The 15,626-nt window shown below is 38.9% G+C and overlaps 1 protein-coding gene across 6 annotated transcripts in view; it reads left to right on the top strand.

Annotated features, from left to right (window-relative positions):
• The window catches only part of DLG2 (discs large MAGUK scaffold protein 2), a 946,755-nt gene that overhangs the window by 121,031 nt on the left and 810,098 nt on the right, over window positions 1-15,626 (top strand). For all 6 annotated transcript variants that reach the window (XM_088534958.1, XM_088534959.1, XM_088534956.1 and 3 more), the window contains exon 4: window positions 13,855-13,953. In XM_088534958.1, coding sequence (XP_088391084.1) covers window positions 13,855-13,953 — 99 coding nt within the window. The remainder of the gene's footprint in view (window positions 1-13,854; window positions 13,954-15,626) is intronic.

The raw sequence follows: 15,626 nt of genomic DNA, 5'->3' as shown, positions 1-15,626 counted from the left end.
TCTGTTAAGGGGTAGATTTCACTCCTAACTGTCTCCTTATTGCTGAGAAGAGCCCTTGCAAACAAATTTATTTCTCCTATGTAGTCTCAATCCATTTATCCGTACTTTATGGATGTATCTAACACATTCATCCTAGTTTTAACATCTATCATGGTATGTCTTTAATCTGCATGTCTTCTCTTGTACTTCTCAAGCTATTGGCTTCCAACCTCTGCTTCATCAGCTCATCATAGTATTTTCATGAAGAACATTCCTGGTATTGCCATCTCCAGTACATAGGAGCTCTTCACAAAGACTATCTTACTTCGTCTTTAAAATTCTCCTCTGCCCAAACGAAAGGAGGTTGCAACCATGGCAACCATGGAAACCACGGTCATTCCTTGCATGATTATCCTCCTGCTGCTGAACAATATTGTCTCACTATTTGCTCCTATTTACCCAGCTTCTATTGCCTTGTACTGAAATTGTAATCGTAGTGGAACAGAGCATCTACGTGCTAGCACAAAGGAGACCTTAACTGTGCCTGGGTCTCTGCAACCTCGTCTATATGTATGCAAGTGTTACTGCTTATTCTCTCAAAACTGAGAAAACAGGTTGTGCAGATGAGTTCTGAAACTCAAGTTTTTATTTTTTTTGAAACATAAGAATTTCAGGTTGTCTGAAACTCATGCTTTCATCAGCCCGCATAGGCCTACACAATGCTGATGGGGAAAAAATGCTGTATGCTTATGTACCCAGTAATGACTTTCTGTGCATGCGAATGATTTCTGCATGCCAGCCCCTGCTCGGCTTATGAAATATGCTTCTTTCTGCTTTTCTATCAGGATGTCTGCCTTGTTATTATACAGTTATAACCCTGTTGGCATTGTTTGGTCCATTGTCACAGCTACAAGAGTTTCTCTGATGAAAGGACAAACCAAATAGACTAAAGTTTCCAAGGTTCTCCAGTTCTGGGAAGCCTGATTTTCTAATATGCTCTGCCCTGTTACTGCAATTTTTTAATAACCCAGCACTTTCATGTAGTGCAGGTGTCTGCCTTAAAGACTTTCCAAGTAGAGAGAAGCAGCTGTAGCTGCTTGTAGCTGTAGTAGCTGTAGTAGCACCAAGGTTAAAAAAAAAAAATTAAGAGTAAAAAAAGGCAATGGATCTGAAATCCACTGTCTTGGAAAAGGGCTGTTGAAACTGGTAGTCTGGTGGAAACAGAAATGATAACTCCTAGGCTATTATACCCCAGAGGGCTGTGCTGCCATCCAGAGGGACTTGGACAGACTGGACAACTGGGCGGTGAAAAAACTCATGCAATTCAACAAGGCCAAGTGCAAGGTTCTGCACCTGGGGAGGAATAACCCCAGGCACCAGTACAGGCTGGGGACTGACCTTCTGGAGAGCAGCTCTGCGGAGAAAGACCTGGGTGTCACGGTGGATGATAAGTTGACCATGAGGCAGCAGTGTGCCCTTGTGGCCAAGAAGGCCAATGGAATCCTGGGCTGCATTAAGAAGAGCATCTCCAGCAGGTCAAGGGAGGTGATCCTGCCCCTCTACTCAGCCCTGGTGAGGCCGCATCTGGAGTACTGTGTCCAGTTCTGGGCTCCACAGTACAAGAGGGATGTGGAGCTGCTGGAGAGAGTCCAGCGCAGGGCTACAAGGATGATCAGGGGCCTGGAACATCTGCCCTATGAGGAGAGGCTGAGGGAGCTGGGCCTGTTCAGCCTGGAGAAGAGAAGGCTGAGAGGGGATCTAATCAGTGTCTATAAGTACCTCAAGGGAGGGAGTGCAGAGGACGGTGATGGTCTCTTTTCAGTGGTGGCCACTGATAGGACTAGAGGAAATGGCCGGAAACTGAAACATCAAAAATTCCATAGGAACTTAAGGAAAAATTTCTTAACAGTGAGGGTGACAGAGCACTGGAACAGGCTGCCCAGAGAGGTTGTGGAGTCTCCTTCTCTGGAGATCTTCAAAACCCGCTTGGACGCAGTCCTGTGCCACGTGCTCTAGGTGTCCCTGCATGTGCAGGGGGGTTGGACTAGATGATCTCTAGAGGTCCCTTCCAACCCTAAGCATTCTATGATTCTATGATTATTGTTTTAATGAAGTACTAAAGTAAGAACTACAGTAACATTTTGATCTGTGCCTTTTCGTATTTGCTAAATACAACTAGAATGACTGAAAGGCACAAAACCGAAAATGAAATTCTCTTGAATTACTGTTAGGCAGTTCTTAAGCCTCATCCCCTCACCCCAAATGGAAAAATTTAAAATATTTCCCTTTCAAAGTGAAATGTTTTTTAAATAGAGAATCTAAAGTTTTCATTTTGAAAGTGATAGAGTTATTTTTAATTGTTAGAACAAAAAACAACAAATTTAAATTATCTCAAATAAAATATTTCAGAGTTTTCAGCCTGCAAAATAACAACATCTGTTTTATTTTCTAGGATAGCAAAATAATCTTGTTCATAACTTTACCTCTTCCTAACGGGTAGGAAGATTCTTGAAAGACATATGCCTCTACTTATGTAATCATAATCTTTTTTTGAGATATCCTGTACTTTTTGACATTAAATGCTTCCAGGGCACCCAAATGTATCTTTGCTAGGTCAGCAGCAAACCTATAAGCAATGTTTTCAGTATTCAAGATGCTGAGTACATGGTTGCCTAACACAATCCATCTTCTGCACTTATTGGTATATTTTTTAATGCTGTTTCTTATTTCAGATCACTCTATTTCCTAGTTGGCATCTTTGCTTTTGCTTTTTTGCCCAGAAAATATGCTTTGCTCACGCACAGCTTTACCGTAAGGTGGGCAATTCTGTTTTGAGAATTAGGATTGTCATATATTGACCTTCAATTGAAATTTGTGAAGATCTTTCTGGTATCCTGGACAAGAAGCAAAAAAAAAAAAAATCTTTGCTTTGTTTCACTGGAGAGCATGGGGACAGTTGGTTGGCCATCCTTGCCCATTCTCAGTAGTGGAGGAACAGCATTGCAGTGAACTTCAAGAACTAAGAGACCTTGTGCCTGACAACCATGTTTTATTGCAGCCCTGACAAAAGGTGGAAAAGGCTTGAATCGTCCTTGTGAATTGGGACCAGATTTTTGGTCACAAATACTTGGAAGAAGATTCCTGCTTAACCACAGTTAAGAAAACATGCAGGGGGTGGTGTTGCAAATTGTGGAATAACAACACTAATTGCAGATATTTTCTTAATAGTAGAAACTGCATTTTTGCTAATAACTTTGTAAATAGTATTCTAATGAGTGGTATTAGAATTCACCATGGGTTGTGTGGGGCAGCTGTCATGAACCAAATTGTTCTATTACTTTGCAGAAAAATAGCAATCTTGCTGTAACTTCAGCTTTGATTATAAACTAGTGAAATACAAAGCTGACTTGGCAGTAGTAATGTAGTAGGATGTAAAGAGGCAGAGCTGTGTGTTGTAGACATCAACAGTGTTTTTTTTTTTTTTAATGAAACTTATGGATATAAACAGATTTGGAATTTAAAGTGCTGATTTTTAGATCCCTGCTAATGGGAGTTCACAGAGGTGAAGTTTCTTGCTCTAATCAGTTTGTTCCTCCAGAAAGGCCTCAAATCATCTCCTTTCATGATCTCTGTTTTTTTACTTCTCTCTGCATAAAGTAGTAGACAGCTTTAGCAAAAGGTGTTGCAAAGACAGAGAACTGTTTTAATGAGGCTGCCTTTATGGCATGATCCAATCTGTTATTCTGATTGCCTGCACCTTGGTGTCAGTGTGCAGAATGAGGGACACTTTCTCAAATAAAGGGATATCAGCTTTAGCTGGCAGATGTGATAGGTTTCTGTTCCCTATAGGAACCAAAGAAGGCAAGTATAGTATGCATATGGTAGTGTGCATGGCAGGAGCATTACATGGACTGGGAGACCTCCTCCCCACGACCTGTTCATTGGCATTGCCTGGTATATCTACTCCTTTTCCCATAATGCAGTTTCCAGGGATGTTTATTTATTGTCCTTTACACTCCTATGCTTTTATAACCCCATGCTCACAGAAGGCGAAATCCCTGTATGCTCTATAATTTTGTAATAACCTTGATCAGTGGCTAGTGTTAAAGATATTTTGAGTCCTCCTGTGCGAGCACAGGTTTATGGCATCTTGCCATTAGGCAGTGAAAGATTCTTACCCAACCTTTAGCTCATTGCAGCTACCACAATGCAATTGTCTGGCAGCTCCAAGGAACCCCAGCCTTCTGGAAAGTATTTAGGGAATGTTTGTTTTCCCTTTCACTTTACGTCGTCATCTGTTTATCAACATTTAGAGAGAATGATGACATGTTCTGCAGTTTAATAACCTGAGTCATTCCACTTAACTTACCTTTTGAGTCCTTTTCCTTTTATATACCTGAATGCAAAGCAATTTGTAATGCTTCGTAGGAGGGATGCGGAATGAAGAGAAATGGCACTGGATTTTGCCAAAGGTTTTGTTTAGTTGGAGTATTTTTGCATGTCAGCAGGAGTATATGTGATTGGGTAGCTCAAGAGCCGTGACTTGGCAAAGCAGCCTGCCACTTACATCTCCTCCCTGTGGCTCTGGCCTGAACAAATATTCTTTTATAGTAAGGTTTAGAATGCTGCAAGCAAAACTATCTTGAGAAGTAAAAGTCATTACAATATTCTCCAGGGTTTTGATTTTTGTTTTTTTCCCTTGCCTTTAATACTGGCTTTATATCCTTGCATTAGTGTAAAAGTCCTTTGGTCTTCCTAAGTATCGGTTTATGGCACATCAGTCCTATTTTAAAAATTGGACTGGTTTTATTACTGCTATTGAGTAGACTGACTTAAATTCTCCATTTCTGACAAAAGCAGGCACAGAATGAGTTTCAGTTAATCTCATGTGAAATGGGGGTATTTTCCTGCTATGTAATTTTCGTGTTTGTAAATAGGAAGAGATTGTATGGACTAGTGGTGGAGACGGGACATGGAGATCTGGATTCTCTCATTGCATTTGACATAGATCTGCAGTGCATCTTGAGATAAATCTGAATTCAATCTCATCATTCGAATGATGTTTTTATTTGTGTATATTTCCTACAAAGTTATCATGCAGTATGTAGCACTGCAGGATGTTCCTCCTATTTTGGGTTAATATAAATGGTTATTTCATATATATGCATATATATAAAATATACATAAATATATCTGCTTTAACGTAATGTATTTGCTTCTAAAATGAGAAATAGTATGATCTAATGCAAATATTTTGCTGTATCCTGTTTGTGGTAACACACATGCACACTGTTGCTCTTCCTGAGTTCTAGGAGGAGAACAGTCCTCTAACAGCAGTTCTCAGAGGTCTCCTGCCTGAAGTAAAGGCCATTACAGTTAAGGCTAATTGATGTGCTGCCCCAAAGGCCAAGGCAGATCACAGAAAGAGATGTGGAACTTGACACAAGAGCTATTGCAATAGTTTTCTTCCATCAAAACTCTTAAGTGCCCTGTTATCTCTAACCTGAGGTCACTCCATGTCAGCCATATGGGACAGTGGTTGCCAAGCAGTTTCTCATCTTGCACCATAACAGAATTGTTATTAATTAACACAATCTCTCTCATTGTGGTCGTTACAGGCAACCAGCTAGAAGTGCAACCTCAGTGGTTAAGTAATGGCAATTTAATTGAAATGGGTCCATTTGTGGGGGTGCAGGGCTGGGAAAGGTGAATGGGCAGCAGCAGGCTCTGTTATTCCAGAATATCTTGGTCATGCTATGCTTCTGGCTTGAAAGAAGAAGGAGTTTGGTTGTATGATATATAAAAAAATATTTGAGTCAAATCCTTGGAGTCTCCAAGAATTTAGAAATCAGTTGCTGGTTAAAAATGTAGCCTAGCTCACTACTTAATACATAGGTGTGTATCAGAGCACTTCAGTGATTTACTTACAGGTCTTTTATCCCTGCTGCTAGGTTTTCTGTCCCTGTTACCCAAAATCCAAGTATGTCCCTTTCCAAAAAGCCTAGAACTCATTTAATTTGATACTGGTTTTCAGCAGAAAGTGCACCTGTTGGGATGAGGTGGGGAGGGACATTCGTTATTTATCTCTCCCTTTAATATCCTGATTTCTGACTAATATCCTAAGGGGGACCAGCAAACTAGCAGTATCACTGCCTGAGCAGAATGGCTCTGCATATTCTTGGGACTTAGGGCAAAACCAGCTCTGCAACTTGTAGTGAAATTCTCATGCTGTGCCATGGACATTTTTGCAGAGAAAGGAGAGTATACATGTTTCCTGAAGAGCTAAAAAAGAAAAGAATAATTAAAAAATATTGAATTATAGCAACAAAGCTATAGCAGTTGAGGGTTTTTTTTTGGTTGTTAAAAAACCCCAGCACTGATGTCATAAAAAATGACACAAGAATAAATGCATCAAGTTGTTATGGCAACTGAAATATGTAGGTTGGAATTTATGTATCCAGAACTTTATTTCTATGTAAGTAAAGTAAACATTATCATTGCTAATTAAAATATGCAAATATTATTTAATTTAAAATCATTAGTCATGTTTTATCTCATAATTAATCACTTATTTTCTGTTTTCTGTTTCCTGGTATTTGTATTTGCTTCCAGCTGTGGTCTGCTTATATTTTCAGGGCAAGAGTGTGATTTCAGTAATATGGGCTTAAATGTGGAGAGACTCCACTGCAGCTAATGAATAAATGTATGCAGATGGGCACAACTGGAACTGAAACCATGTGCCTTAACATGTTGTTCTTCGTGCAGCTGACCTTCCTGCTCGGAGGGGCTTTTGGCAGATGTGATCACTCCATGCTTGAAGGGACCTCCCTGTAAGCTCCGTTCCCTGTCTTTTCCCTCAAGCTTGACACAGTGCACATGGAGTTCATTCCAGAGCCCATTTCTGCATGTAGCCTGCCCTCTACAGCTGTAAATTTAGCTTCCAAGATGTTGTATAATAGCCAATTCTAAATGAACATTCATTAATTATGTTCAGCCTTTTAATTTTTCTAGTCCTTTTCCTCCAGCCTCTAGGAGCCCATCAGTAATGGGTTCTGTTTTATTTGAAAGAAATAGATCTTTAATATCCTAAATTAGTCTTCATGTTTCATCCCATTTTTTATGCCCAGCAAAGTGCAGACTGATGCCTGAAAGGTACAGAATCAAAAGAGTGAGATGCCAGATCTGACTGAACTCCACAGAGCTAAGGGAAATACATTTATTTGTTTAAATTTTCATCTCATTCACCGTCATGTTAGGAGAGATCTGATTTTTTCTTACAAAGCCTGCTAATGCTGATGCTGAGAATGCTTTGGAAAGCAGTCTGAGTGAGAACTCAGCCATATATATATATATATATATATGTATGTTAATTGACTCAATTTCTTGCATGGATTGCTACATGTAATGGAGCTAGAGTAAGAGAGGATCTTTGCCTCAAAAATACACCTGGCCTGTCCAATTTCATGCTTTGAATCTCATTCTCAGGCTGCTGGACTCTGCATTACTCTTCCTTCATCCTTGCAGCAGGGCTTATCTTAGCAATGTTGTTTGCCCAGTTTTCCTTTCTGTCACATGCAGCAGTACAGCAGATCCTTTGATTTTCCACCTGTATTTGGTGTGCCAGATTCCAGCAAGGAATGGGAGGGACTTCCAGCAAGGGAAGGACTGTACCTGAGCAATTACTCTTGTGTTTGTCCAAGATTTCTTAGATTTCTTCCTGTAATAGTGACAAGTGAGGCTCGTGCTTGCAAGGACTTTCATAGCTGAGCAACGTCATAAGCTCCCTCCTTGCTTGAACCACCACACTTGGCATCCTCCACCCGTGTGTGACCTTAGGATGGTCTGCTCCCTGGAAAAGGAGAAACATGAGTAGTTTGGTTTTTAGTTCAGCTGAAAATAAAGATCTGCAAGGTTGACAGAAGGAGATGGAGCCCAGATCTGCAAAATGAAGCTCCTGAGCACAAGGCTTGAGTCTGCGGAGCCAACTGACCCTGACCAGTTTCATATGAACTGTCTGAGGAGGGAGAAGAAAAACTCCTAGTGAGCCAGTCACTTCTCCCTTCCTGAACTTCCTGCCTGGAAAGTCACTTGTCTTGCTTTAGTCAGAGCGCAGCTGAATATTTATGTGACATGAACAAACAGGGAGATGGGGCTTGAGCATATGCGTAGTGTTAGCCTACCCAAAGGGATTACCGTCCATCTTTCAGACAGCTGGACAAATCTGTGCTGGGGACAAGCAAACGAGGACTTCACTGGTGACACGCTGATATCTGGAAAAATACCAAGAGTGAGACTCACTTCCAGGAGGGTGGGGGCAGTAGTAAATCAGATCTTGACTGTTCTGAAATTTAAGCCTGCAGCCACACAATTGTTCTTGAGCTCTAGCACTAAGCCTGTCATATCATTTTCCAAAAGGTTGAGTCCCTATTAGCTAAAGTGCAGTCATAAAAATCCCAGCCATAAAAATGAAAATTATTGTGATATTTATGTTTATTTGTTAAAACAAGATTTTTATTAAAAAAAATAACAAACACTTTTATTGACATTTGTGCAGTAGAATTTGTGCCCACTTACATATTTTTCTTTTCTCGGTTCACATTTATTGGTCATCTCAATGCACTTTATTGCCCATTTATTGGAGACTGCAGTGAAATTCCTGCAAGGTTATCTTAGAGACCTTGTAGCAATCTGCAACATTACCCCGACTGAGGATGGTTGTAAGGGCTGAGTTACTGCACTGTGAATTGGAGCAAAATCTTCAAACAATGAACCAGAGACTCTAGCGTGGAAATAGAAACAAAATCCTTTCTGATTACTAAAACATTAGACTGGGGATAAAGAACCATGCTTTTGTAAGGGGTTTCAGAAATAATTATGCATCTTTTTTAAAGGATTTTGCGGGCAAGAAGCCCACAGTATTAAGGCCTGTTATATTATTTCTGGAATGAAATTTTGGCCCAGAAGAAACAAAATTCTGCCTGACTTCAGCAGGATCATATTTCTGATTTTTGTTTCTAGCATGGCCTGGTCTAGAGTTCTGTGAGTTTTCGGTCATCTGTGATGTGGGTAAGAGTTAATTCTTGGGGAAAAAAAAAAGTCAAATGAGATTTCTTCCTGTAATAGTGACAATAAGAGACATAGAAGTAAGAACGTATGGCAGTCTATGGAAAAAGGAAAGCACACATTACAGTATCTAGGACTTTTTATCTGCATGCTGTTCTGGGAAAAACTCTTCAAATCTCTCTGTTTTCTGCAAACTCTCCAACAGCTGCAACTTTTTGGGAGGGTTCATGATTGCTGACAGCAAGACACCCGAGCTGAGATGCTCACAATCCTTGTGTGAGAGCTGGTCAGCTCTTCCTAGGTGCCATGAAAATGGGGTCTTTGATGGACAGATCACGGACGCAGAAGGCACTCTTACTGGCGCTGGCATGTTGCAAAATATGAACTTGACTTGCATCCAGTTTTAGCTCACACATGGCTTCAGCAGATCGCTGGTGGAGTTGGCTGTAACCTGCTGTAGAAGTGTGCCGTGTTGTTTGCTTGCATCAGTATCATACTGTGCATCACAGTTCATCTCAGGTTGCTTCCCTACTCTAGTATAGCTGCTAAATGAATTAATTTACATCAATGTACTGTGAAATGGATAATTCCGGCATATGTTACATTGTATTTTGCTTTCCCCCTGTAGCTTTTAAAATGTTCTAATGATTTGTAAAATGCCTACTTTCTAAAAGTTAATTAAATAAAAGCAGTACCTCTCAGCACTATATATTCCTGTGAGCATTTGATTACCAGGATGATATATTTCTTGACAGATATTGGTATTCACAAGTTAACAGATCCTTCTTTCTTTTCCTTCCTTCCTTCCTTCCTTCCTTCCTTCCTTCCTTCCTTCCTTCCTTCCTTCCTTCCTTCCTTCCTTCCTTCCTTCCTTCCTTCCTTCCTTCCTTCCTTCTTTCCTTCCTTCCCTTCCTTCCTTTCTTCCTTCCTTCCCTTCCTTCTTTATTTCCTTCTTTCTTTATTTCCTTCTTTCTTTTCCTCTTTTAAAATAAATAATCTGGGGCAAACTGGCACTTATCTACCATTCTTTATGGGTCTGGAGCAGAGCACCTTTTCTCGATTTAAGGGCCCCACAGAGGTCTTGGATCATTCTGTGATTTGAACTCCTCTCTTAAAGCTCACAGGAGAGTGCTCCGTATGCTGCTTGCTATGGGATCCTATGGCAGTTGCAGATTTATTCAGGCTAGTGGGATGTAACTCCCCTGCCCTCCCACCAGTGCTCTTGGCCACTTTGCAAAGCTGATCAGCCTTTGCTAGCCATAAAGTAGTTTATGAGCCCTAGGAAATATCCTGTACAGGTGTATGTGCAAATAAACTCAAGGTCCTGGCAGGAACATCCAAGAGCATGGAAGAGCAGAATACAGTTTGCATGTGTATTTCTTATGGTATTTTATTAATTGAAGTTTTTCCAAAGTTGGATCACATTCCTAGAGGTAAAGGTGGTAACAGTCTGAATAGTTGCAAGTACCTCACCTTGTTATATTAGGGATAAATTCTGGAGCCATATAAATAGACTGGAGAAGTCATCCACTGTTGCAGAGTTTGGCTGCTACAGGAAGACCTCCTAAAGGAAACCTTGGAAACCTCGTATGCCATAATTGCCTGCGAGGGCAGATGCTCCTTCTGGCTGGTTCTTGGCTGAAACACAAACTAGAACAGGCTGCCTGCTGAAAGTGGAACCAGTGACAAGTCTTTCATAATTCATAGCTATGTACTTTGGCAAAAAAATACCAGCAAGAATTTTGTTGACAGTTGACTGTGACAATTGCGCGTGTCCTAATAAGCTGCAGGAAAGATGTGTTATAAGCACAGAAAAGCAGTAGCTGAGCACTGTTAAAATTAGATAAAGTTAACAAGGTAGCTAATGTGATTACTATTTTATTAATAAACATTTAAATTATGCTGTAAGTTTGCACAATGAAAGAGACATTGCCCTGAAGATATTGCAGTCTAAATAGTCCGTGTTAATTATAATCTAAATAGATTAGCATTAATTATACATAAAATTGGAAGATTGCTTTTGATATGAGCTGTGATTCTCATGGTTGCTAGCCATGTGAAAAAAGTTACCAAATGATGTTTTAATTTGCTTTTGTAACATTTGCTTGTTAAAATATCATCTCTTTTTGCTGACCAGCTGGAGGGGAATAAGATAATATTTATATTTTCTTTTGCAAAGATGAAGATAGACTTATTCCAAATACCAGCCTTTTAGATACAGACAATAGATAAGAAGTGTAGAGCTTTGTTAGTATTTCCAATTGAAATTTACAGTCATTATTTTTATACTCTCCTAAAGCTAGGTAAAACATGGTGCATGAGTTGTGCTTCTCTCAGGGTACCAGCCCTACCTGCAGAGTTTAGGAATATTGCGGTGCTGCTGCTACTTTTTTTTTTTTTTTTCTTTTTTTTTTTCCTAAGCAGGCAACTTTTAGATCCACTGTGTACAAATAATTTTAGACAGCATAGGTTTTTGGTTAGAATTAGAAGTAAGGTGAAGAGACTTACCCCAGGAGTGCTACGTTTTAACAAACATTTTGCAACGCAGCAAATATCCTTTTTGCCTCCTGCATTGTGCTGTCAAGTTTATTTCGGAAACACAAAGCTAAATGACTATTGGTTTTCAGACGATTTGCTAATGTGTACTTTGTTCAAGTTTAGGAGCCATATATTATTTTGCTAATGCATATTGAACCTTAATACACTGGAACAGAAAGATGTTCCAGATTTATTATTATTGCTCTTACTTGAGCTGTTTGCATCCTCCTAATGTCCTTGGTTTACTGCTCTTCACAATTAATCTGTGACCCATTTCCCTAAGGGAAACAATTGAAATATTTCATACCATTTCATGAGACATTGTTTTATATTCTTTCAAAATACTGGAATCGACTAATGGTGACAAATTTGAGAAAGAATGGTAAAATATAAACAAATTGAAGTTGTACCTTATCCAATTTTGCAGCTGCACTCGTTTGATAAATGCTGCTCTGTAGTCTGCAGTTTCTGCTGAAAACTGCCAAGTCCCTCTTTAAGGAACTGCAGAAGCTAAGCTCATTTTAGGATCAGGCAGAGTATGGTCTTGATGATTAGAGCAAATTGATACTATTTTGATTTGTGTAGCTTATACTGTGGCCTGTAAATAATAAAAATGGAAAATACTTACATGAGGTACTCAGAGAAAGCAAAGATGAAATGAAAATTTTTATGCATACTCCCTCCCTTCTTGTAAAATCCATTTTCCCCCTTTCAAAAACACACTTAAGGAGCTGCTGGGTTTTTTTTGTGTGCTCTAAGGGAAAATACAATATTCAGTGCTGAGTCCAGTTCCCTGTTTTCCTATAAGAGTTTGGACAGATTGGTTTGCTCTACATTTTTCCTTCTAGATTGTAATTAGAGGATAGTGCAACAGTCTTCTGTGGTAAGAAGCAAAACCCAGAAAGGAACACATGGTTCTCCATGGCTGTGGTCACATTAGAAGAGTACATATTTAGAGAGGACATGCATGGAACCCAATGCACTCAACCCCATATAGTGCTGAGTTGTCTGGGTCGGATTCAATAGAGCATTTAAACACATTCTTAACTGGAGCACATGACTAGTACTATTGGTTCCAGTGAAGTTAAGCACGTGTCTAAGTAGTTTGCTGGATTGTGGCCAGCATTCAGTCCTTTACTGGACTGAGCCCTAAATAAACAAGCTAGTATCAGAGGAGAAAATATTTGCACATGTGGATATGATTTGGCTGTTTCTGTGGCATCGGTTTGCTGTTTCCTAAATTATGCTGGCAATGGTTGGTCTGTTTAAAATGCTAACTATTTCTTGCCTGTTGTGTTAAAATTGACTGCGCTTACAATATATAGTCTGAAAAAGGATGGGCCTAGGGTGTCTGTGATGCTCGATGCTGATAGATACAAGGCGCTGTACTCTGAATTCATTTTGCTTTCCTATCTGTGATCTTGCAAAGCATCCAGATTTTTTCTGAGATCTGAAATAGTGGCAGTTGTCATGTTCTATTCAAAGGCTAACTCTTCAAACACATTTTTGAAGGCCGCAGAGCATTGTAGCAGAGATGTATTTTCTATCTGTTGCATTGATGCAAAATCTACAATAATAGATTTTCAGAAATTCAGATTTTTTGTGTGTAAAAAGGCAACTGTAACCTTTTACTATACCTTCTACTGAGGATATATTTTTGAAAAAAAATGCATCTTTTATAATACTTTTATGTGAACAATATAAGATATAATTCTGTGTAGACAAAGGAAAGCTAAAAAATAATGCCCACCATACAGCATTTTAATTCAAAAGATTTTCAAATATAGTCACTACACAAGCATGAAACTTTCAGAAATACATCATTTAAAAGAATGTCATGAATTAAAAATGAGACAACAAACCACATAATTCAGTTGATGCCATTAACAGAACTATTCCTGCAACTGCTCTAGATGAGAACCCATCGGCTGTACTTTTCGGTAAGGCACTGATTTCCTTCCTTATTTCTATGTTCTGATGCTGAGATCTGCAGAGCACCCTGAACTCCTTCTGAAGTTAACTAGGGATTATGACAAACTCTATCCTACAGATTTAGCCTCTGAAGACTTTTACAGACTTCCATGAGAGTGGCTAAAAGACTAAACCTAGATTATTTTCTATGACAAAACACTGAGGTGAAAATCTTATATGTGCGTCACCTAATGTTTATCAGAATTAAGATTACCCTTCTGTATGCCCATGACAATCTTTACATTTAGGAATAACAGAATTATAGTGCATGTACCAGCTAATTTATTGATTTTTCTCCTTAAGTCTGCAGCTTCCAATGGATCAGAAGGATCTGGAGAATGTGGTGTGCACAGTAAGGAGAACCAGGGTTTTCAAAATAACGCGGTAGATGTGAAGACAAAGGTATGGCCCACTATTTTATGATGGATAATACAATTTTTATTTAACAAAGGTTTTTTTTCTTTTTTTCTTTTCTGGAGGTAAATGTGTTGACAATATTAACTTTGAGCTTCTACCCTCATTTTTTGCTGCTTAATGATTGCATATATATTAGCACATTTGAATGAAGCTTATGGACAGAATTTATTGTTGTATATCTCTGGTCCTGCATTGTTTTCTTTGCTGTCTTAGACAGGATTTATGTTTTATTCCTTTTGTAGAAATGTTGTTAATATTGGTGACAGTTCTAGAGGGCTCATGAATTTTATGCTGATCTCAAGATGTTTTCACTTCAGAGTAGTTTCAAAATCCAAGGTGCTAGTCAGCTAATTTTATTCAGGTGTTTTCAGCCTCTCAGTGCATGTTCTTTTTGGTGTGGAGTCATTATGGAGGAATAGGAATGCCAGGAAAGAGATGATTTGTATATGGGCAGTTTAATGATACCTATTTTAAATGTATGCTGAATAATACATGAAGCAATATGACTTTGTGGCTGCAGTGAAGGGAATATGTTACACTTCTCTTTATAACAGTCTTGCTCTTTGCAGTTAAGTTATATACATGAAAGTGTTTCATAACAACAACTCCATTATTTTCATAGGTTCACAACTTGGCTGGAACAATTATCTTGGGCTTACATATTAATATGCAAAGTTTCAGCCTTGAAATAATTGTATTTTTTGTTTTCTAAGTTAAGAAGATTATTTTCTTAACTTTATTTTCTTAATGTTATTTCTTTTAACGTTAGCATGATGGAAACATGAAACAGACATTAACTGAATTGGCATGCTTATTTGATACCTTGTAGACTTCAACAACATTTAATTTAATTTAATTTTTTTTTTGACTCTGCAAACTTGCAGATTATTACCTCTTTCCAAGACCTTCCCATGGGCTATGTATGCATTCCTAGATTGGTGTCTCTGTTCTATAGCTTTTCAGGATCTAAAGGACTAATTGTCTGTTGCGTCTTTCTGATGTTCCGGTATCACTGTGTTCACAGTTGATCAGAAAACTTTGATACTGTGTAGGACCCTGGCACTACTTGAGAATTGAAGTGTGATTCACTGTGAGATCAGCGGAATGTCTCCTTTGGTAAAAACCTGCTGATTAGCAACCTCACTCTCTGAGCCTTTGAATGTCCTTGATCTCCTTTGTATGGAAAGGCGGATGAAAGCATTCAGCAACTCCAGTATGGGACTGATATGTTCTCTTCGTAGTATAAAACTGAAGTAGATGGCCCAGTTGCAAAAGGTGGTTAGTATCTGGCAAGTCTGAAGATTAAAGGCGTGTTACAGGAACTCCTGCTCTCACTGAAATCAGCCTCCTGTATTTATGGATGAAATTATCTACACAGAGCAAGGAATTATCAAAGGCTTGATATATTACTGACACTGTTGTTCTGTTGTAGAAATTATGAGGTATGCTGGATCTCTGACCAATTTAACAGAATAATTACCCGACTTAGAATTATGGTACTGTGAACTTTGAAATTGCATGTTGCTCAACAATTCTACACACTAGTATTTTCCTGTAGTTGCACTTTCCAGCATAATATGTACCAAAAATTACACTCAAAAAAATTTGCAGCTTCACTGCCAAGTACTAAGAAATTCAATGCTTTTCTTCATTTTATT

Source organism: Tinamus guttatus, unplaced genomic scaffold, assembly GCF_059628265.1.
Source record: "Tinamus guttatus ecotype Peru unplaced genomic scaffold, ASM5962826v1 Tinamus_guttatus_pri_ptg000602l, whole genome shotgun sequence".
Taxonomy (NCBI): domain Eukaryota; kingdom Metazoa; phylum Chordata; class Aves; order Tinamiformes; family Tinamidae; genus Tinamus; species Tinamus guttatus.
Note: the sequence above shows the minus strand (reverse complement) of the source record. Positions and strands in the feature narration are given on the sequence as shown.